General features: G+C 43.8%; 2 protein-coding genes across 9 annotated transcripts in view; one reads left to right on the top strand and one right to left on the bottom strand.

Moving 5' to 3' along the window:
- HNRNPM (heterogeneous nuclear ribonucleoprotein M) overlaps window positions 1-25,110 on the bottom strand; it is a 175,560-nt gene that overhangs the window by 88,492 nt on the left and 61,958 nt on the right. The window lies entirely within an intron of this gene.
- Window positions 11,927-12,534, top strand: LOC309960393 (large ribosomal subunit protein eL20-like). Its single transcript, XM_082837134.1, has one exon. The coding sequence runs from the start codon at window positions 11,945-11,947 to the stop codon at window positions 12,464-12,466; it is 522 nt and encodes a 173-aa protein (XP_082693260.1). The 5' UTR covers window positions 11,927-11,944; the 3' UTR covers window positions 12,467-12,534.

The raw sequence follows: 25,110 nt of genomic DNA, 5'->3' as shown, positions 1-25,110 counted from the left end.
AGGGTCCTGGTACGCTCAGTCCAGCAGGGCTAGGCGGAAACCCGGGACCCCTCAAACATCCCCGCCTCCGGAACGCCTCCCGGAGAGCATCCCAAGACCAGGCTGGTCTCCCGGGGAGACATCTCGGGCTTTCGCGCACCTTCCCGCTCAAGGCTTGGTCGTTGCAGATGCGTTTGTGGGATTCTTTAACGTCCCTCATCCCACTCCGCACAACTTAGTGCCCAGGTGGCAGGGACCAGATTTGTCTTGTTCAGTCTCCAGCGGGTGCCTCTCTCCCCACTGCCGACTCTCTACCCTCAGGGTCTTCAGAGTGTTTGCCTGAATCAAAGCAGGAACCTTGGAACAGAAAGAGGGGATACATGGAAGGAAGGTCTCCCCATTCTCCCTCATTCATTCATTCATTCAATAAACAGTCCTCTGCTCTCCTACATGGAGTTCCCAGGCTGGTGGAGAGACCCCAACACTCTGAGCCTCGGGTAGGGACAGAGTTGGGACAGAGGAAGAACTGAGTGAGGCTGTGAGGTGGACCACTTTCATTTCACAAGGCTAAGCATTTATTCAACAAACTTTTACCAAAGTTCTCCCCCTCCATTCCCACCAACTTCCCTATACCTTGCCTGAAAATTGAGGCTGGCATAGAAAACCTGCCTGCCAGGAAAAACCCAGGGCACGATGGCTCAGAGTACAGGCAAGAAAAACAGAGTTGACTCAGCAGGGCTCCGAGCCAGCTCAGCCTCTGGAATCCAACACTGTGTGCCCCATACACTTGGCTGGGCCAGATGCCAGGATAGCAGATCCCGGCAGCAGTGACAGGCAGGTGGGAAGGGCACAGAGGAAAACCTTGGCAAGGAATAGATCCAGATAGCCACCATCTGACCTGGCAGCCGGCCTGTCCAGCCCCCAGCCCCTGGCCTCCTTCTGAGTGGGGGACATAGCTATCCGAGAGTGAGCTCTCCTCCTCCCTGGCTTCTTGCACTGAGAAAAATGATCAATTACCTTCCCAACCTGAAGGCCTCTTTCTGATCCACTCTGAAGTAGCTTCTACCTCTGTGCTGTGTTTCAGAGGGCACAAAGTACACCCAAGCCTCTTAGAGGCACCTGCAGTGAGCAGGCTACAAAAGAATTTGTCCAGGGACCCAGAGCTGGCCCTGGATTATATCTTAAAAAACTGCTCTGTGGAATATACTTCTGACCCAGCAATAACATATCACCGTGATCAATTGTTTCTTTGGTACCTGCTGTGTGCTGGTTACTATGCTGGGTCCATAATGGTGGGCAAGATGCCCCCTCCACCCAATGTAGGCTACTCTGGGTGAAGTAAATGGCATTAGAAAGGTGACATGCGGGCTGGAGTCTCTCATCAGAAAGCGAAGCAGTAAAATTGACTTTTTTTTTGTCTGTCTGTGGGCAGCTGAAAGGAAAATCCCTGCCTTTGGGAAGTTTCAGTCTGGAGCAGGACACAGTCTTATGAACAGTGTCTTTCCGTCTGTATGTATCTCTAGGACCTAGATTACTGGGGACCCCTCAGTCCCTCTCTACTAGTCTTCAATCATTGGGGCTTCTGGTGGGTTGTGTGGGAGGAGCTGATCTGTCATTGGAGGGGCTGTGTATAAAAAAGTAGCAGCAGAGACTTCCCTGGTGGTGCAGTGGTTAAGACTCCATGCTCCCAATGCAGGGGGCCCGGGTTTGATCCCTGGTCCGGGAACTAGATCCCACATGCATGCCGCAACTAGGAGTTTGCGTGCCATAACTAAGGAGCCACGTGCCACAACTAAGATCTGACACAACCAAATAAATAATAGATAAATAATGAAGTGTACCACTCAAGTAAAAAAAAAAGTTGTGCACTATTGTGCACTTGTTATATGCCAGGAATTGTTCTAAAGTGATTATATATTCCCTTAATCCCAATAACACCTGCAAATGAAGCAGATACTGTTATTCTATCTTATAAATGAGGATGCAGTGAAAGACAGGTTAAGTACTTGTCCAAGTTCTCACAGTTATCTAGAAAGAGCTAGGATTTGAAACCAGGCTGCCTGACTCACAGCTCTGCTCTTAGCAGCCATGCTACCTTTATTCATAATAGCGCAGTGATCCTTGCTTCCTGATATTTGCACTCTTGTGTAGTTCCTCTCCATCATATAACCAAGAGGATATTGTTGAAATGACAATGTGTGTGACTTCTGAGGTTAGGTCATAAAAAACATGTGACTTCCTTCTTGTTCTTGATTAGCTCACTTGCTCCGGGAGAAGCCAGCCACCATACTGTGAGGACACTCAAGCAGCCCTTTGGAGAGATCTGCAAGGTGAGGAACTGAGGCCTCCACCCAACAACCAGCATCAGCTTGTCTGCCACGCAAGGGAGCTATCTTGGAAGCAGATCCTCCAGCCCCAGTCAAGCTTTCAGGTGATGTAGCCTCACTTGGCATCTGTTAGCAACCTCATGAGACTCCAAGCCAGAACCACCCAGCTAAGCTGCTCCCAAACTCCTGACCCACAGAAAACTAAGAACTAATAAATGTGTCTTGTTGTTTTAAGCCACTCATTCTGCAGCGAATACAGTAGCCAACATTTAAGTAGTGCCCACCCTGCACTTGGCATTATTTTATGTATTTTACATATATTCATTCACTTAATATATCCTGTAAGGTCTCTATTTTAAAGAAGGGGAAACAGAGGTACAGAGAGATCACATAGTCTGAGAGAGGAGGTGTGGGGGGAATAAAGTTTCCCAGGAAGACTAGGATTATTATTGAGCTTAAACCTGCTCCAACCATGCTTTATTTTGAGTTCTGCCAGTGGCGGACATGGAGTGCAACTAATGCTGCTCCCATGAGTTGCAATCCTGTCTCCTGCTCAAATTTGCACAGAAGCCAAGCCCCCTCTGCCAGCTCTGCTCTCCCACCCACCCCATCCCTCACCCTTTTTTTTTTTTTTTTTGGCTCAGCCGGGTCTTCGTTGCTGCACATGGGATCTTTTTAGTTGCAGCATGCAGACTTCTTAGTTGCAGCATGCATGCAGGCTCTAGTTCCCCGACCAGGGATCGAACCCAGGCCTCCTGCATTGGGAGCATGGAGTCTTACCCACTGGACCACCAGGGAAGTCTCCCTCACCCATGTTTTAGGCACAGATCCTGCATGATCCTATGCTGGACCCCACAGGCCAAACTCCTCCTGAAGATATGCTTGGTTTGTTCTGCCCAGAATTTTGAGTATCAGGAGATTTCTAATGAAAATCTGGAATTTCTGCTTCTCTTGAAAAACTGGAAGGTCCAACAGGAGTGGTCTGCAGTCCTGCTTGTTTGCAACGGTCCCAAGCTGAAGGGGAGCTGCCCTCTTTGGCCAAGGGAAGCCCTCCCGCCCCATCACTGCTGTGCGACACAGGCCATTCCATGTTCTGTTTTTTTGCAGATCCTTTAAGCCTCTGATCATTGCCTTTGGGCTGGTGTTTTTCTGTTGCCAGTGCCAGCCTCAGACCAGGGCAAGAGGGACCTCTATTATGGCACTGCACTTTGGAGGGTGAATGCCTCCACCAGGCAAGGAGTTGTGGGAGCAATGGGTATATTTACTGGAGCCCATAGACTTCCTTTTAGACCATTGAGTTTCCATTTGGGCTGGTGGAAAAGTTCTGGAACTAGGTAGAAGTTGTACAACATTGTATGTGTACTCAATGCCACTGAATTGTATACATTAAAATGGTTAAACTTTTTCTATTATGTATGTTTCACCACAATTTAAAAACTCTAATCTAAAAAAAACCCAAATCTTATTAAAACAAAAAAGAAATAATAAATTTGAATCTGACCTTTCATATTGTTTTGAAGGTATATTTTAAAAACTGGGAGGATAGAACATATTTTATTATTTAACAGCATTAGTGTATCAGTTTTCCTTTTTTTTTTTTAGAAATCAGGAGCATTTTTTTTTTAAAGCTGTGGTTTTTCTTTTTTTTTTTGAAGATGTTGGGGGTAGGAGTTTATTAATTAGTTTATTTATTTTTGCTGTGTTGGGTTTTCGTTTCTGTGCGAGGGCTTTCTCTAGTTGTGGCAAGAGGGGGCCACTCTTCATCGCGGTGCGCGGGCCTCTCACTATCGCAGCCTTTCTTGTTGCGGAGCACAGGCTCCAGAAGCGCAGGCTCAGTAGTTGTGGCTCACGGGCCTAGTTGCTCCGCGGCATGTGGGATCCTCCTAGACCAGGGCTCGAACCCATGTCCCCTGCATTACCAGGCAGATTCTCAACCACTGCACCACCAGGGAAGCCCAATCAGTTTTCTTTTGCTGTGTAACAAACATTCCCCAAACTTAGTGGCTCAAAACCACATCCAGTGGACTCAGCTGAGCAGTTCTTTTCCCTGGTGATCCTCCCTCACATAAAGGAAGAGAGGCATATATATATATATTACACACAAATATATATATATATATATATATATATTCCATATATATTTCTCTTCTCTGTCTCTCTCTGTCTCTCTCTCTCTCTCTATATATATGTATGCAAGATTTAATTATAAGTTAGTACCTAGTTCAGTGTATAACATTCTCAGGATTTGTAACACTTACATGAACAGACAGAAAAAATATTTTCTACTTATTATGTGTAAAGATGAGTTGCTATTTTTCTGATGCCCATTCTGATACAACTACTTTTCATGTCAAATATTTACTGTGCCCAAATGTATTCAATTAAAATCATTACTCTGTGAAATAAATAAAACAGAGATGATTCTTGTACAAAAGAGAGAGGAGTAGGGCTTCCCTGGTGGCGCAGTGGTTGAGAGTCCGCCTGCCGATGCAGGGGACACGAGTTCGTGCCCCGGTCCGGGAAGATCCCACATGCCGCGGAGCGGCTGGGCGCGTGAGCCATGGCCGCTGAGCCTGCGCGTCCGGAGCCTGTGCTCCGCAACGGGAGAGGCCACAGCAGTGAGAGGCCCGCGTACCGAAAAAAAAAAAAAAAAAAATAGAGAGGAGGAGAGAGAGAAACATTTATATACAGAAAGACACATGTATATACATATAATATGCACACACACCTATTATACACATGCACATATATAATGCACACATATACATGTATATATAAAATACACATAGAAAAAAAGATAATCACACACACTTTTTTGTGTGTGAATGATTTGAGGGTATGCTGCAGACATGATTAGTGCTTTTACTAAGAACAAGGCCTTTCACTTACGTAACTGCAGCACAGATAGCAACTTGAGGAAGTTTGAGCCTGACATATTGCTGTTATCTAATCTTCAGTCCAGATTCCAGTTTCATCATGTCCTTTACAGCTGTTTTCTCCCCTCTGGGGTCCCATCCAGGATCACATGGTGCATTTACTTGTTGTGTTTCCTTAGTCCTCCATAATCTGGACCCGTTCCTCAATCATTCTTTGTCCTTCACGACATTGACTTTTTAAAAATTGTTGATTTACAATGTTGTGTTAGTTTCAGGTGTACAGCAAAGTGAATCAGTTATACATATACGTATATCCACTCTTTTTTTGATTCTTTTCCCATACAGATCATTACAGAGTATTGAGTAGAGTTCCCTGTGCTATACAGTAGGTTCTTACTAGTTATCTATTTTATATATAGTAGTGTGTATATGTCAATCCCAATCTCCCAATTTATCCCTCTTCCATTCCCCCTTGGTAACCATAAGTTTGTTTTCCACATCTGTGACTCTATTTCTGTTTTGTAAATAAGTTCATTTGTACCTTTTTTTCTTTTTTTTTGGCCACACCTTGCGACATGCGTTACTTCCCCGACCAGGGATCGAACCCATGGCCCTTGCAGTGGAATGTGGGGTCTTAACACAGAACCACTAGGAAAGCCCTGTACCATTTTTTTTGACATTGACTTTTTTGAAATGCACACACTAGTTATTGGTGGAATGTTCCTCACTTTGCATTTGTCTGATGCTTCCTCCTGATTACTATGCATTTTTTGGCAGTGATATTGTGACCTCCGGGCATAGTACCAGGGGGCAAATCTGTTTGCCCATATTAGCACCGTTAATTGTGATTTTAAAAAATTTATTCTTGGGACTTCCCTGGTGGTTCAGTGGTTAAGAATCCTTCTGCCGGGCTTCCCTGGTGGCGCAGTGGTTGAGAGTCCGCCTGCCGATGCGGGAGACACGGGTTCGTGCCCCGGTCTGGGGGGATCCCACATGCCGCGGAGCGGCTGGGCCCGTGAGCCATGGCCGCTGAGCCTGCGCGTCCGGAGCCTGTGCTCCGCAACGGGAGAGGCCACAACAGTGAGAGGCCCGCGTACCGCAAAAAAAAAAAAAAAAAAAAAAATTAAAAAAGAATCCTCCTGCCAATGCAGGGGACACGGGTTCGATCCCTGGTCCGAGAAGATCCCACATGCCACAGAGCAACTAAGCCCGAGCGCCACAACAACGGAGCCCACGTGCTGCAACTACTGGAGCCTGTGGGCCTAGAGCCCGTGCTCTGCAACAAGAGAAGCCACTGCAGTGAGAAGCCCTCGCACCACGACGAAGAGTAGCCCCCACTTGCCACAACTAGAGAAAGCCCGCACTCAGCAACGAACACCCAATGCAGAAAAAAAAAATTCTTTCATTGAGACATCATTGACATAATATTATATTAGTTTCAGATGTACAACATAATGATTCGATATTTATATACATTGCCAAATGATCACCACAATAAGTCTAGTTAACATCCATCATCATACAGAGTTACAAAATTTCTTTCCTTGGGAATTCCCTGGTGGTCCAGTGGTTAGGATTCTGTGGTTTCACTGCTGAGGGCCTGGGCTTAATCCCTGGTCACAGAATTAAGACCCTGCAAGCTACACGGAGCGGCCAAAAAATAAAAATTATTTTCTTATGATGAGAGCTTTTAAGATTTACTCTTAGCCACTTTTGAATATATAATAGTATTATTAATTATAGTTGCCATGCTGTATGTTACAACCCCAGGACTTCCCTATTTTATAACTGGAAGTTTGTATCTTTTGACATAATTTTGATTATTTTAAGCATTTTTATTTTTTACATTTATTTTGTTGAAGTATAGTTAACTTACAATGCTAATTTCTGCTGTACAGCAAAGTGATTCAGTTATATGTATATATACATTCTTTTTCATATTCTTTTCCATTATGGTTTATCACAGGATATTGAACATAGTTTCTTGTGCTATACAGTAGGACCTTGTGTTTTTTTCTGTTTGTTTGTTTGTTTTGCGGTATGCGGGCCTCTCACTGTTGTGGCCTCTCCCGTTGGGGAGCACAGGCTCTGGACGCGCAGGCTCAGCGGCCATGGCTCACGGGCCCAGCCACTCCGCGGCACGTGGGATCTTCCCGGACCGGGGCACGAACCTGTGTCCCCTGAATCGGCAGGCGGACTCTCAACCACTGCGCCACCAGGGAAGCCCAGGACCTTGTTTTTTATCCTTCCTATATATAATAGTTTGCATCTGCTAATCCCAAACTCCCAGTCCTTCCCTGTCCCACCCCTCCTCCCCCTTGGCAACCACAAGTCCGTTCTCTATGTCTGTTTAACCACTTAACTTTAATATTGGATGATCAGTGCTGTAATGGGGAAGCACAGGGGCCTAGAAGAGGTCAGAGAAGGGACCTATCCCAGCAGGTAAGGCTTTTTGGGCAGGGGCCCTGGGGCTGAGGAACAGTAAGATTATCCAGATGAAAAGGATATGGAATGGGTGACCCAGATTGGGGAAGAGCATGAATAATGCATTGTAGCGTGGGATATGTGACTGATTCTTCCCAGACGAGCCCAGAGGGACATTGTATGTGGACATCCCAAAACAAGGCTGCTGGCCCCCCAGGAGTGGCCCCCGCCACCCCTGGCCACTGCCCATGCCCTTTCCTGTCAGCCTTTAGTCACATCAGGTCATCAGGAGAGGTCAGTTTTAGGGCAGGAGCCTCAGAATCTCAGAGCAGAAAGAATGACTCAGATTCTGGGCTGGGGCTCCAGAAAGGAATGGAGTGGCCTCTGCCCAAGACACTCTCCCCATCGCCACCCGTCTCCCAGAATCCTCCCAGCCTGGGAGCTTGCGTGTGTGTGAACCTGCCGCCTTTGGACACCAGGGCAAACAGCCCTGAACTCACTAAGGTAAGAATAATAATTATAACAGTGCACATTAATTTAGCACTCACCTTTATCCCATTAGGCACTTGCATAGTCTATGTTTTGTCACCCTTTAATCAGCCCTGAAAACGAAAGCATTCCTTTCCCTTTTGGACTGACAGGAAAACTGTGATGTTCTGAGATGTTCACATACTTGGCCAAAGACAGACAGCTTAGAAAGCCCAAGATTTCAACCTAGTTCTCTCTAGTTCCAAACTAATCAATCTTTTTTTTTTTTTTAATCCTGTCTGTTTTTGTAAGTTACAATTTTGAATGGGGAAGGCATTTGCATTGTGCCAAACCCCAAAACTCTAAAAATCATAGCTGGAGGACTTCCCTGGTGGTCCAGTGGCTAAGACTCCCAGTGCAGGGGCCTGGGCTCACTCCCTGGTCAGGGAACTAGATCCCACATGCCGCAACGAAGAGTTCGTATGCTGCAACTAAAGATCCCGCATGCGGCAACGAAGATCTGGCTCAGCCAAACAAACAAATAAATTTTTTTTTTAAAAAGAGAATATTAATTTTAAAAATAAATAAAATAAAAACCATAGCTGGAGAAGTCTCCCTTTTCCTAATTGTGTGTCCACCTAAAACTTTGTTTGAGAATGTTTATCCAGGTTTATTCATAATCACTTTTGAAGTTTTTTTGTATGTCTAAACATTTTCCTTTTCAAAATTGTTATGGACTGAATGTTTGTGTTCCCCTAAAATTCATTATGTGGAAACCCTAATCCCCAGGTGTGATGGTCTTTGGAGGTGGAGCCTTTGGGAGATGATTAGGTCATGAGGACGGGACTCCCATGATGGGATTGGTGCCCTTAGAAAGAGAGACAGAAGAGAGCTTTCTCTCTCTCTCCACCATATGAGAATACAGCGAGAAGGTGGCCATCTGCAAGCCAGGAAGAGAGTTCTCCCCAGGAACCGAATATACCAGCACCTTGATTTTGGACTTCCCAGCCTCCGGAACTGTGAGAAATAAATTTCTGTGTTTAAGCCACCCAGCCTGTGGCATTTTGTTATAGCAGCCCAAGAGGACTAAGACAAAAATGGTGGGGAAAGCATCTTGGCAGTATATTGTAGTGTAATTGACATACCATAATCTGCACATATTTCAGGTGCACGATCTAATCAACTCTGACCTATGTAAACACCTGTGAATCTATCACCATAATCAAGGTAATGGAAATCTCTATCACACCCAGAAGCTTCCTTGTGCCTCTTAAGAACCTCTCCCACTGGCTCCTCCCACCTTCCCCAGGTAACCATGACCTGCTTTCCGTCACTACAGGTAAGTTTGCATTTCCTAGAATTTTATATAAATGGAATCACATAGAGTACATAGAATGTACTCCTTTCTTGCCTGCTTTTTTTTTACTTAACACAATTATTTTGAGATTCATCTCTGTTGGAGTGTGTATCAATAGTATATTTATTTTTAACGTTGATATGGACAAACCACAGTTTCTGTATACATTCATCTGTTGAAGGACATTGGGGTTGTTCCAGTCTTTGTTTATTAAAAATAAAGCTGTTATGGACATTCACATACACGTTTTTTTTTCAATTTTTTAAAATTGCAGTATAGTTGATTCACAATGTTGTGTTAATTTCTGCTGTACCGCAAAGTGATTCTGCTATACATATATATACATTCTTTTTTAGGTTCTTTTCCATTGTGGTTTATCATAGAATATTGAATATAGTTCCCTGTGCTATGCAATAGGACCTTGTTGCTTATCCATCCTATATGTAATAGTTTGCATCTGTTCATCCCAAACTCCCAATCCCTCTCTCCCCCATCCCCCCTCCCTCTTGGCAACCACAAGTCTGTTCTCTGTGTCTGTGAGTCTCTTTCTATTTCATAGATAAGTTTATTTGTGCCATATTTTAGATTTCACATGTAAGTGATATCATATGGTATTTGTCTTTCTCTTTCTGACTTACTTCACTTAGTATGATAATCTCTAGTTGCATCCAATGTCACATACAAGTTTTTTTTTTTTTTTTTTGCGGTACGCGGGCCTCTCACTGTTGTGGCCTCTCCCGCTGCGGAGCACAGGCTCTGGACGCGCAGGTCCAGCGGCCATGGCTCACGGGCCCAGCCACTCCGCGCCATGTGGGATCTTCCCGGACCGGGGCACGAACCCGTGTCTCCTGCATTGGCAGGCGGACTCTCAACCACTGCGCCACCAGGGAAGCCCACATACAAGTTTTTGATGGGAGAGTGCTTTCATTTCTCTTGGAGGAAATTTTTTAAAATAAATTTATTTATTTATTTATTTTTGCCTGCGTTGGGCCTTCGTTGTTGTGCGCAACTTTCTCTAGTTGCGGTGAGCAGGGTCTACTCTTCATTGCGGTGCACAGGCTTCTCATTGCGGTGGCTTCTCTTGTTGCAGAGCATGGGTTCTAGGTGCACAGGCTTCAGTAGTTGTGGCATGCAGGCTCAGTAGTTGTGGCACACAGGCTTAGCTGCTCCGTGGCACGTGGGATTGTCCCCGACCAGGGCTCAAACCCATGTCCCCTACATTAGCAGGCGGATTCTTAACCACTGCTCCACCAGGGAAGTCCGGAAAATTTTTTTAATTAAAGATTTTAATTTCAATCTCCCTAACACTCTTGTCCCCTATCTGTCCAGTTCCCCTCACTCATACCCAAAATCACTGTCAATAGTTTCTCCTGTCATTCTTGCATTTATTTATACAGATATAAGCAATTTTCCCCACTATCTTTACACAGAAGATAGCATGTCACATGCACTGTTTTGTATCTTTTTTCACTTGACATAAATCTCAGAGCTCTTATCAGCCCATAGAAGGTTCCTCATTTTTTATATAGTAGCTGAATAGTATTCCATTTATGCTTGTACTATATTTAACCAGGTCCCTATTAAGGACCTGCGTTGTCCCTAATCCTTTGCTATTACAAACCATACACTAATGAATAACCTTGCAGACTGTCATTTTGTACCTGTGCAATTATACCTGGAGAAAGAGTTTCCCAAAGTGGAATCACTAGGTCAAAATGGATATATATTCGTAATTTTGATGAATTTTACCAAATTGCCCTCCATGGAGTTGGGCCAGTATACACTGGCACCAACAATGAGAGACCACTTATGAGAGCACTTATTTTCTCTCAGCATTGTCAATAAATTACCTTATTAAACTTTGGAGTTTTGCCACTCTGATACATGGAAAACGGCACCTCACATAGTTTAAATTTTCATCTGTCTTAGTAGGAGATGACCTTTTCAGATGCTTAATAGCCATTTGTATTTCCTTTGCCCTATTAAAAAAATTCTTGTGTTGTTCTTTCTGTTATTGATTTCTACGAGGCAGATTAAGTCTTTGTCATATGAATTGCAAACTTTTTTCTCAGCTTTTCATTCGTCTCTGACTTTGCTTTAAATATTTTTTGCCATACAGAAATTTTATGTGTGGATGAGAGAGAGCAAACTAATCAATTTTAAAAAATGTCTTCTAGATTGCAGGAGAAGGGATAGAATAGGAGTTTGGGATTAACAGATACACACTACTATATATAAAATAGATAACCAACAAGGACCTGCTGTATAGCACAGGGAACTATATACAATATCTTGTAATAATTTATAGTGGAAAAGAATCTGTAAAAGAATCTATATATATAAATGTATATGTATACATTTATATATACAAATGTATATGTATTCATATATATGTATCACTGAGTTACTTTTCTGTAACCTGAAACTAACACTACATTGTAAATCAACTATAATTCAATTAAAAAAATAAAGACCAGCTTTTCGAGGGTGGCGGCGAGCGTGGATAGGGCGCTATGAAGGCCTCAGGCACGCTCCGAGAATACAAGGTGGTGGGGCGCTGCCTGCCGACCCCCAAGTGCCGCACGCCGCCCGTCTATCGCATGCGGATCTTTGCGCCTAACCATGTTGTTGCCAAGTCCCGCTTCTGGTACTTTGTATCTCAGCTGAAGAAGTCTTCAGGGGCAATTGTCTACTGTGGGCAGGTGTTTCAAAAATCTCCCCTGCGGGTGAAGAACTTCGGCATCTGGCTGCGCTATGACTCCCGCAGTGGCACCCACAACATGTACTGGGAGTACCGGGACCTGACCACAGCCGGTGCTGTCACCCAGTGCTACCGAGACATGGGCGCCCGGCACCGTGCCCGGGGCAACTCGATCCAGATCATGAAGGTGGAGGAGATCGCAGCCAGCAAGTGCCGCCGACCAGCAGTCAAGCAATTCTACGACTCCAAGATCAAATTCCCACTGCCCCACCGGGTCCTCCGTCGCCAGCACAACCCACGCTTCACCACCAAGAGGCCCAACACCTTCTTTTAGATGCAGGACCTCCCTGTCCCCAGGTCTGCCCAAATAAAACTCGCTGGGAAAACAAATAAAATAAAATAAAATAAAATAAAATAAAATAAAATAAAGACCAGGGCTTCCCTGGTGGCGCAGTGGTTGAGAGTCCGCCTGCCGATGCAGGGAATGCGGGTTCGTGCCCCGGTCCGGGAGGATCCCACATGCCGCGGAGCGGCTGTGCCCGTGAGCCATGGCCGCTGAGCCTGCGTGTCCGGAGCCTGTGCTCCGCAACGGGAGAGGCCACAACAGGGAGAGGCCCGCGTACCGCTAAAAAAAATAAAATAAAATAAAAATAGTAATAAAATAAAAAATAAAGACCAATAAAAAAAGGTCTTCTAGGTTTTGTCACAGAAAATCCTTATTGCAAGATAAAATTCTCCCTTTTTTTCCCTTGCAGAACATTTATGGTTTTATTTTCATGCTTAGTTATTTGATTGAAATTACAACATCTTAATGAGTCAGTTACACCACTTCCCTAACCAATGACTTATTGTAACAGCAATTGGCTGACAGTCTGGAAACAACCTAAGTGTTCCAACATTAAGGAAGAGCCATCAAGTGCAACAAGATTTCAAATTGCAAACTATTTCAAGGAAGTACTTAGTGACCTAGGAAAAATATAGGGTGTGTTAAACAAGAAATCCAAACTGTGTACCCAGTAGCATTCCAATATTTCTTCCGTTCCTGTTTTTCAGTTGAAGTGCAGTTAATCTACAATGTCGTGTTAGTTTCAAGTGTACAGCAAAGTGTTTCAGTTCCAATGTTTCTTTTGAAACGTGTTTATGAGAAAAGAGGCTGGCGAGAAACAGAGAAATGGACTAATAATCTCAGGCAGGGTTTCTGTGAGAACATTCATTTATTCATTAAGATAATTGTTGATGCCCAGATCACAAAAGGGAGGCAGCTCTGCATCTCTTACTGGCAGTGCCCATCACCATCAATGAAGTCACTGTGCTGAAAAATCGAACTTGAACCTAAAAAAAATCTCTAGAATGTCCAAAATCCAAAATTGCAGCAATGAGGTACCTGTGGCCGTCAAGCACTTGAAACGTGGCCATTCCAAGTTGACATGTGATGTGCTCTAGATATAAACAACACACCAGATTTGGAAGAGTTGGTTAAAAAAAAAAGTGTTAAAATATCTAAGTTTTTAATATTCATTGCATGTTGAAATCATCAAATTTTGGATATGTTAGGTTAAAATTAACTGGTCAAAATAAAGAGAAAGACAAATACCGTATGACATCACTTGTATGTGGAATCTAAAATATGACACAAATGAACCTATCTACGAAACAGAAACAGACTCACAGACATAGAGAACAGACTTGTGGTTACCAAGGGGGAGGGGCTGGGGGAGGGAAGGATTGGGAGTTTGGGATCAGCAGATGCAAACTATTATATACAGGATGGCTAAACAACAAGGTCCTACTGTATAGCACAGGGAACTTTATTCAATATCCTGTGATAAACCATAATGGAAAAGAATATGAAAAAGAATGTATATATATGTATAATGAATCACTTTGCTGTACAGCAGTAATTAACACAACATTATAAATCAACTATATTTGGGAATTCCCTGGCGGTCCAGTGGTTAGGACTCTGTGCTTCCACTGCAGGGGGCAAGAGTTCCATCCCTTGGGGGCAAGTGGTGCAGCTAAAAAAATTTAAAAATAGATAAAGAAACAAATAAATAAATCAACTATACTTCAATACAAGTAATTATAAAAAATGATTAAAATAAATTTCATCTTCTTTGTTTTTGTGTTTAAAGTGGCTACTAGAAAAATTTAAATTGCACGTCATTCATATTTGTGGCTCACATTATATTTTTGGTTTTTTGTTTGTTTTTTTGTTTTTGCGATACGCAGGCCTCTCACTGTTGTGGCCTCTCCCGTTGCGGAGCACAGGCTCCGGACGCGCAGGCTCAGCGGCCATGGCTCACGGGCACAGCCACTCTGCGGCATGTGGGATCTTCCAGGACCGGGGCACGAACCCGCGTCCCCTGCATCAGCAGGTGGACTCTCAACCACTGCGCCACCAGGGAAGCCCCACATTATATTTTTATTAGACAGCATTGGTCTAGATCTAGATAACAAATTTTACAAAATATGGAAGACGGAGAACATCTTAAATGACACCACATGTGTGCAGTCAGCTAAATCCAAACTGTGAGAGGATAAATCTTTTTCTTTTTAACAAGTAAATTGCAAATAAATAAATAAGAAATAAAAAATAAAAAGATGGTGAGAAAATTTTTAGATCAAAAGCGATTTTAAAACATTTTGACCAAATGCAATGTATGGATATTTAAGTATCTTTATTCAAAACATCTCTAAAATAATAAAACAAAAGATAACAAAACAAATTATAACATTTATGAGACAACTAGAAATTTGAACACTTACTGGACATTTGACGATAATAAGTTTTTAAAGTATAATAATGCTATTATGGGTATTTTAAAAAGAAATGATTCCAAAAACAAAAAAGTCCATATCTCCTAGAATGCACGCTCAAATATTTACAGGTGAGGGACCATCTGGGATTTGCTTCAAAATAATCCAGGGACTTCCCTGGTAGCACAGTGGTTAAGAATCCATCTGCCAATGCAGGGGACACAGGTTTGAGCCCTGATCCGGGAAGATCCCACATGCTGTGGAGCAACTAAGCCCCATCTGCGTGCAGCAATGAAGGCCCAATGCAACCAAAAATAAATTAATAAGTTTATTTTTTTTAAGTTGTATGTGATTTCACCAAAATAACACTTAAAAAAAAACAAAAACAAAAACAAAGTAATCCAGATGGGAGGAAGTGGGAACCTGGGAGGAGATGAAACAAGACTGAGTTGATAACTGGTGTTCATGTTATACAATCTACTTTTTTTTTTCATTGTGGAAAAATATACATCATATAAAATTTACCATTTGAAGTATTCTGAAGTGTACAGTTTAGTGGCATGAAGTACATTTTGCTACTATTTTTGGTTTAAAATTCTCCAAAATCAGTAGTTGTAGCCCGGGGGCTCAATTGGGATCTTAGTGGGATCTTAGTTCCCCGACCAGGGATCAAACTCTCATCCCCTGCATTGTAAGGCGGACTCTTTACCACTGGACCACTAGGGAAGTCCCCCAATTTTTTTCCCCACTCTTTATTTATTTGGCTGTGCCGGGTTTTAGTTGTGGCATCAGGGATCTAGTTCCCTGACCAGGGATCCAACCCGGGCCCCCTGCACTGGGAGCGCAGGGTCTTAACCACTGGACCACCAGGGAAGTCCCTGGTAGCTCCAATTTTGATGGGCTAGCGCAGCAATTTTTATTTCTATCTTTAGTTTCTTAATTTTCTATGATGAATATGCTAATTTAAAATATATATATATTTATTTATTTATTTATTTAGGCTGCGCCAAGTCTTAGTTGTGGCATGAGGGATCTTTCGTTGCGGCATGCATGTGGGATCAACTTCCCTGACCAAGGGATCCAACCCTGGCCCCCCGCATTGGGAGAGCAGAGTCTCACCCACTGGACCACCAGGGAAATCCCATGAATGTGCTAATTTTAAGAAAGTATTTTTGTAACAATAAGAAAAAGCTAGAGACTGCCTCTTTCCTTCCTTCTTTCCTCCCTCCCTCCCTCCCTCCTTTCTTTCTCTCTTTATTTTCTTTCTTTCTCTCTCTCCTTTCTTTCTTTCTCTCTCTTTCTCTTTTCTCCTTCTCTCTCTCTTTTCTTCCTTCCTTCCTTTCTTTCTTTTAAAAATTTTCTGAAGAAAAATTCTTACCCGAAGTGGCCTCCTGGTGGCGAATCAGAGAGCAGCTCACGCGCGTTCCTTTCCGCTGTCACGGGCTCCCGGGAGGGAAGGAAGGTGGCCGTGGCTGCTGAGCGCCCCCTGTGCGCGATTCCTGAGGGCCGAGGGGCCCCCCAGAAGTGGCCTCGAGGTCTTGTCCTAGAAGATGAAGGATTCAAAGGAGGAGGCAAAGGGAGATGTGGAGGTGATGAGTAGCAACTTTCCTCTTACTCCCTCCTCCCCGCCCCCAACTTCCTCCTCCTTTCAGGCCATCTCTTTTACTTACCAGCAATTCATCCGTTCATCAATGAACTGAGCGCCTACTGTGAGCCAGGCCCTTTTTTTTTTTTTTTTTTTTTCCGGTACGCGGGCCTCTCACTGTTGTGGCCTCTCCCGTTGCGGAGCACAGGTTCCGGACGCGCAGGCTCAGCGGCCATGGCTCACGGGCCCAGCCGCTCCGCGGCATGTGGAATCTTCCCGGACCAGGGCGCGAACCTGTGTCCCCTGCATCAGCAGGCGGACCCTCAACCACTGCGCCACCAGGGAAGCCCCAGGCCCATTTTTAAGCACCGGGGACAAAGGCCTTGCCCTAATGGAGCTGGCACAATGGCTGTGTGAAAGAGACACAGTAAACAAATAAAGAAAATATATAGCATGTTACGTGGTGATAAGTACTAAAAAGAAAAATAAATCGAAGAAGGGAGATACAGAATGGGTGGATGTTGGCAATTTAAACTGGAGTGGTCAGGAACCGTCTCACTGGGTGTGTGAGTAGTGAAGTGAAGGATGTGAAGAGGTCAGTCAGGCAGATATCAGGGGGAAGGGCATTCTAGGAGGAGGGAATAGCCAGTGCAAAGGCCCTGAGGTTCCTGAGGCAGGAATGTTCCTGATGAGTTCGAGGAACACTAAGAAGTTCGGGTTGGCGGTGGGGGGCTGGGGGCAGAATCAGACAGAGAAAAAAATACGTAAATGTGACAACAGGTTAGCATTTGCTGTAAGGAAGACACACACACATCTAGGTGTGTATATATATAGAGAGAGGTATAGATATAGATACACATTTTCTTTCTGAACCTTTTTTGAGCCGGTTACAGACATGACTCTTTCTTATTCCTAAATACTTCAATTTATATTTCCTGAGAAAAAGGGCCTTCTCCTACGGAGGGTTTCTCTACCTTATTGACACCAAGGCTGGATAATTCTCTGCTGTAGAGGGCTGTCCTACACTGTAGGATTTTTAGCCTCCCTGGCCTCCACCCACTAGGTGTCAGTAGCACACACACCCTGGCTGTGACGGCCAAAAATGTCTTCAGACATTACATAAATGTCCCCTGGATGACAGACAGTGCCCCTCCCCCAACCAGTGGAGAACCGTTGCTTATATAACTACAGTATAATGATCACAATCAGGAAATTTAATACTGATCTAATCTTGCTACCTGAACTACAGATATTCAAATGTTATCAAAGGTTCAATAATGTCTATCTTAGTAATTTTTATTTTCTGGTCTCTGGTCCAATCCAGGATCACACATTGCAGACAAATGTCATGCCTGGAATGTCCTTTCTCCTTTCCTCGTCTTTCATGACATTGACTTTTTAAAAAAATTTTATTGAAGTATAGTTGATTTACAATGTTGTGTTAATTTCTGCTGCACGGCAAAGTGATTCAGTGTTATATATATATATATATATATATATATATATATATATATATATATATATATATATATATATATATATATATTCTCTTTCATATTCTTTTCCATTGTGGTTTATCACAGAATATTGAATATAGTTCCCTGTGCTATACAGTAGGACCTTGTTGTTACCCATCCTGTATAAAATAGTTTGCATCTGCTAATCCCAAACTCCCAATCCTTCCTTCCCCCACCTCCCTCCCCCTTGGTGACCACAAGTCTGTTCTCTATGTCTGTGAGGCTGTTTCTGTTTTGTAGATAGGTTCATTTGTGTGGTATTTTAGATTCCACATATAAGTGGTATCATATGGTACTTGTCTTTCCCTTTGTGACTTACTATGCTTAGTATGATAAACTCTAGGTCCATCCATGTTGTTGCAAATGGCATTATTTAATTACTTTTTATGGCTGAGTAGTATTCCATTGTATTTATATATACCACATCTTCTTTATCCATTCATCTGTTGATGGACACTTAGGTTGTTTCCATGTCTTGGCTATTGTAAATAGTGCTGCTGTGAACATTGGGGTGAATGTATCTTTTTGAATTAGAGTTTTGTCTGGATATATGCCCAGTAGTGGGATTGCTGGATCATACAGTAGCTCTATTTTTAGTTTTTTGAGGATCCTCCATACTGTTCTCCATAGTGGCTGTATCAATTTACATTCCCACCAACAGTGTAGGAGGGTTCCCTTTTCTCCACACCCTCTCCAGCATTTGTTATTTGTAGACTTTTTGACATTGACATTTTTGAAGGTCATAGGCCAGTCGTTTTGTAGAACGTCCCTGTCTGGGACATTGGGGACATTGCATTTGTCTGGGGACATTGCATTTGTCTGATTTTCCTCATGAATAGTTTCAGGTTAAGCATCTTTGGAAGAAATACCACAGAAGTGATGGTGTGTCCTTCTCTATGCAGTATATTAGGATTTGATTTGTCCATTTGCCCCATTCCTGGTCATTTTAACTATGATCACTCGATGAAGCATTATCTCTCTGTTTCTCCTCTGTGAAGTGATAACTTTTTCCTCTGTCATGAATGTGTATTTTATGGGTGGTTACACTGAAACTACACAAATATCCTGTTTCCTCACGGAACTTTCACTGACTATCTCATCCATTGAGCATTCTGGCCTGAATCAACTGTCCTGATTTTAATAATTTTTTTTCATATCTATTTAATTAATTTATTTATTTGGTTGTGCCAGGTCTTAGTTGTGGCATGCGAACTCTGTTGTAGCATGCACACGGCATGTAGTTCCCTGACCAGGGATCGAACCCAGGTCCCCTACATTGGGAGGGCAGAGTCTTAACCTCTGTGCCACCAGGGAAGTCCCTTAATAACTGCTTTAAATAAATACTGAACAGGTTGAAAAGGTTGCTTCTAACATACATGTGAAGTGGGAAGAGTAACAATGAAATTCACGTCCATGTAAATTTCAACCAGGCTCAGAAAGAGATACATCGGCATATGTGAAACCCCAGCACGTTCCTGCCTGGGGATGAACATGGATTGTTCAAAGCTGGGGACGGGCGTGGGGGGCAGGAGGGCAGCAGGGAGGCCTGGGATGGTGGGGTCTTTGAGTAACTAGATGGGGAGACGGATAAATTCCAGAACTACTCAGGTGGTGAAACTAATAGGATGTGGACAGACCAGTTAGATTTTGAGCCTGGGGAGGAGGGTGGGGGGCGAATCGGGGGACTGGGCAGAAGGATATGCTGCCCTTTGAGACCCTCAACTGGGGCTGATGAGCCCTCAGGGCTGGGGATGTGAGTGTTGAAGGGCAGACGCAGACTCTCTAGGACAACTGGACATTCCAGACCAGGGCAGGGCTGCTCCGGAGTTTCCAATAGGCCCTTGAACTGGCAAAGGAGCTGAAGGTGGCTCCCAAGAGGCTCACGTGCGTCATGGAGACTAGCTCTCCTCTCCTCTGGCTCAAGCCTCAGCCCGGGATAGGGTGGAACAGAGAAGGGTCATGTGTTCTACCATCAATGGTCTTAGGAATCTGGAGGAAAACAAAAGGTTATTTAAGAGATCTAATCCTCTTTTGAGACCCAGAACACATTGTTCAGTATGAGTTTTGATACAGATAAGAAGGAACATGATACTTAAAACAGATTCAAGTGATGGGGGTGTATTGGTAAACAAAGATTGCTTCTGGCACTGTAGAGTTGATAATTTGAAAGCTTAAGATATGAGGGAAATTATCAGATACATTGATTTAATGCTCTATTTTTATTTTTTATTTATTTACTTTTTGTGGTATGCGGGCCTCTCACTGCTGTGGCCTCTCCCGCAGGCCCAGCGGCCATGCTAGCCGCTCCGCGGCATGTGGGATCTTCCCGGACTGGGGTACAAACCCGCGTCCCCTGCATCGGCAGGCGGACTCCCAACCACTGCGCCACCAGGGAAGCCCCTAGTGCTCTATTTTTAATGTTGACATGAAAGAAAGATGGCTTTTTAAAAAATTTATTTATTTTGTTTATTTTTTTGGCTGCGTCAGGTCTTAGTTGTGGCTCGCGGGGTCTTCATTGAGGTGTGCGGGAACTTTCTTGGCAGCAAAGTGCTCTTTTTGTTGTGGCACATGGGCTTCTCTCTGGTTGTGGTGCACGGGCTTCTTCTCTAGTTGTGGTGAGCCGGCCCCAGGGCTCTGTAATTTGCTGCACACGGGCTCTCTCGTTGAGGTGCGCGAGCTCGGTAGTTGTGGCCTGGAGGCTAAGTTGCCCTGCGGCATGTGGGATCTTAGTTCCCCGACCAGGGATCGAACCTGGAGTCTCTGCATTGTAAGGTGGATTCTTTACCACTGGACCACCAGGGAAGTCCCTGAAATGGCTTTTTCATTAAGGCTTTTACCTTCAGAACACAGTGTCTGGACTTTAAAAAGTTATTGGCACATCCCAAAGATCTGTACTGTTCTAGGGTGTGATAGCTTAGAAGTGAGTATAATTTGAACATAATGCCGTTTTAGAGTGTCAAATTCAGAACCAGGCAGATCCATCTCCTGACCCTAACTGTGGTCCTAAAGTAACTTGCTTGAGGAAATTGGATCCCAAAGATTACAGGTGGGGAATTTTGAAGTGTGTCCATATTCCATTGGAGATCAAAGAAGCCCAACTAAAAGAATTGTGGACCAACTGACATGACAACTGTGGACTGAGCAAAACTTCTTTTTGAAAGAGCTGTCTTATCTTGAAGATTATGACTTTGGAGGCACTAAGGTGATTGGCAGGGGAGAGAATCAGAACATGTGAAATTCCTTAAAAAATTATTGACAAATAATTTTGCCTATGTTACACATTAAAAAAACCCTTTACACTTTGTGCAAAAAAAAAAAAAGAGAGAGAGATCAAAGATAATTGCATCTTTCCCCTTCATCCACCCAATCAAAGTGCCTTCTCCCTGTTACATACTTCCACACTAGCTGGAGAGGCTGGGACATTCTTCCAATGCTGCTCGGATATCCTTGGTCCACATGGAGTCTAAATTCACCTTTCGTTCCTTTCATTCAGCAAACAAGAATTTTTAGAGCACCTTCTGTGTGCCAAGCATTGTTTGAGGCTCTGGGGACCAGGCAGTGTAGAAGACAGACAGAAAAGTTCTGGCTCATATGGGACTGACATTCCAGTAAGGAACAGATAGACATGTATAAGAAGGTGATAAGTGCTAGGGAAAAAAATTAGTGCAGGCCAAAGAGGTGTCTTGAGTGGAGAAAGTGTGGGAAGGCGGCCAGGGGAGCCTCATTGTGATATTTGAACAGAGATCAAAAGAGGTGAGGCAGAAGCTGTGTGGACATCTATGGGAAGAGCATTCCAGGAAGATGGAGCAGCAGGTGCAAAGGCCTTGAGGCAGAACTGTGCCTAGTGGAGCAGAAGGAGTGAGCAGGAGAGTGAGTGGGAGGAGAGAGGAAGTCAAGAGGTGACAGAAACGGGTCATGCAGGGCATTGTGGGCCACTCTAAGGATTTTAGTTCTTACATTCTGTGAGATGGGAGCCATGAGAGGGTTTGTACAGAGGAGGGATAATGCCTATGTCCCCAAACTGGTCCCTCCATCTTTCGACCTGGTTATGGTTCCACCCAGGCTGAAGCCCTGTCTTTCTCACCTCCCAAGTCTCACCTCCATCTGGCTCCCCTTCCACCTCCAGCTCCATCTCTCTCTCACATCCCCATTTTTATCTCGTTCAGTGTTTCTAGGAAAGGTAGGACACAACAAATGAACACAAATACACAATACCAATAGCATTCCAATATGGTGAAAGCATCCAATTAGGAAAAGATAAGAAACAGAGCTTCTAACTACAAAAGCAGCCATCTTTGGGACTTCCCTGGTGGTCCAGTGGGTAAGACTCCACATTCCCAATGCAGGGGGCCTGGGTTCGATCCCTGGTTGGGGAACTAGGTTCCACATGCATGCCGCAACTCAGATTCCGCATGCCGCAACTAAAGATTCCATGTGCAGCAACTAAGACTCAGCGCAGCCTAAATAAATAAATATTAAAAAGAAAAAAAGCAGCCATCTTTCTCCCCCAAAGAGAATAACCTTAAGGAGGAGGTGTGGTCTGTTTCAAGAAAACTCTAAAACTTTACTAGGAGGTTAAAATAAGACTTGGATTAATTAACTGATATGTCATGTTTATGGATGAAATGACTGAATTTTATTTTATAATGTCAATTATATCTAAATTAATATACAGGTTTTGTTTTTTGGTTGCATTGGGTTTTAGTTGCAGCACGTGTTGAGGCATGTGGGCTTCTCTCTAGTTGTGGCATGCGAGCTTTGTCTCTCTAGTTGTGGTGCGCAGGCTCCAGAGCACGTGGGCTCTGTATTTTGCGGCAGGCGGGCTCTCTCATTGAGGCGCGGGAGCTCAGTAGATGAGGCATGCGGGCTTGCCCCTCTGCTGTGGGATCTTAGTTCCCCAACAAGGGATCGAACCCGCGTCCCCTGTATTGGAAGGCGGATTCTTAACCACTGGACCCAGGGAAGTCCCTCTCATCAGACTTTTGAGAGCAATGCTTTAATGCAAGAAGAAAATGGAGTGACATGTTTAAAGATATTCTAGCGAAGAAAATGGGAGCCAAGGATTTTATATCCAGCAAAATTGACTTTCACGTATAAAGGATATAGACTGTTATCAACATGTGAGAGCTAAGGGAAGATGGTTTCCATGAGGTCTTGAGGATTCCATTTCAGATAAACAAATGTCTAGAAAGACATGTGTTTATGACTGCAAAGAGTGTGAAACATAACATTACTTGTAAACCTAAGACCATAGGGCACTAAACAAAGAAGGGTGATGTATGTAATGGATAAATGTTCTCTCGGTGTAGATGCAGTACAAATATATCCATGTGATGGCAAAAGGGGAGAGTATATGCAAGAGATACTTTAAAACAGTTTTAGTAACATATCGATGGTAGTATTCGCATTGTTTTCTGAGACCACTGTGTGGGCAGTGCTCATTAAAGCAAATGAAAGATTCTGAGACATTGTAATTATGTTTTCATCTGTGTTCTTAAGAACCAGGATTTTTATGGAAGAAAGAAGAAACAGATAGTATTAGTATCCTATTGCTGCTGTAACAAATTACCACAAATTTAGTGGCTCAAAATACTAATTGATTATCTTACAGTGCTGGAGTTCAAAAGTCCAACATGGGTCTCACCAGGCTAAAAATCCAGGTGTCTTTAGGGTTGCATTCCTTCTGGAGTCTCTTGGGGAGAGTCCATATCCCTGACTTTTCTAGCTTCTAGAGGCCACCTGCAATCCTCAGCTGGTGGCCCCCCTTCCAGCAATCACAACACTCTCACCTCTGCTTCTGTCTTCACATCTCTTTCTCTGACTCTGACCCTCCTGCCAACAATTATAAGGACTTTTACGATGACATTGGGCCCACTGGAGAATCCAGGACAATCTCCCCATCTCAAGATTCTTAACATAATCACATCTGCAAGTCCCTTTTGCCATGTAAGCTACCATTTTCATAGGTGGCAGAGGTTAGTATATGGACGTCTTTGGGGAGATGTTATTCTACCAACCAGAAAGAGGTTGAGTAAAAATCATGTAGTCCTGAAATTGAACTGGAAATATGAGAATGAATTCATAAAGTATTGTACATAATAGAATATGGACATATATATCATATGTATATGCATAAATGTACACGATAATATATTACATACATATTATAATATATTATATACAGATTATATCATGACATATAATTGTGTGTTATATTATAGGACAATATATTATATGTTCTCTCTGTATTATATATATAGATATTATATAATATATATATTCCCCTCCTTTTAGCTCTTTTTTTTTTTTTTTTTTTTTTTTTTGCGGTACACGGGCCTCTCACCGCTGTGGTCTCTCCCGTTGCGGAGCACAGGCTCCGGACGCCCAGGCCCTGCGGCCATAGCTCACGGGCCCAGCCGCTCCGCGGCACGCGGGATCCTCCTGGACCAGGTCACGAACCCGTGTCCCCTGCATCGGCAGGCGGACTCCCAACAACTGCGCCACCAGGGAAGCCCCCTTTTAGCTCTTTTGACCGAGAAAGTCTAGACAGATGGCCAACCAATAGCAAATGAGCATTTCTAACACCCAAACGAATATAATTTCCCACCAAAAAAAGCCCCCAGAGTTTCTGGCTGATGCCGGGTCTGGGACAGGAAATGTCCAAGATGTGCCTGGAACATCTGGTCATAGGAGACAGCAAGAAAACTATCAGAGTTGCTCCAAAAAGTTCCAACCAGTAGAGGCTCCCACTGGCCAGGTGGGCCCACCAGTGAGGATAAAGGATTGAAGCACAACATATTTAAATCCATAAGCTCATAACTACTTAAAGAAAGAGCCAGCCTATAATCATTAGAGAAATGTAAACCAAAACTACAATGAGGTGTCACCTCACACTGGTCAGAATGACCATCATCAAAAAGTCTACAAATAGGGTTTCCCTGGTGGCTCAGTGGTTAAGAATCTGTCTGCCAATGCAGGGGACACGACTTTGAGCCCTGGTCCAGGAAGATCCCACATGCCGCGGAGCAGCCCTGCACCACAGTTACTGAGCCTGGGCTCTAGAGCCTGAAAGTCACAACTACTGAAGCCCATGCGCCTAGAGCCCGTGCTCGGCAA

Source organism: Leucopleurus acutus (genome assembly GCF_964270905.1).
Source record: "Leucopleurus acutus genome assembly, chromosome: 3".
Lineage (NCBI taxonomy): Eukaryota > Metazoa > Chordata > Mammalia > Artiodactyla > Delphinidae > Leucopleurus > Leucopleurus acutus.
The sequence above is the reverse complement of the archived record's forward strand: the minus strand, read 5'-3'. Positions and strand labels throughout refer to the sequence as shown.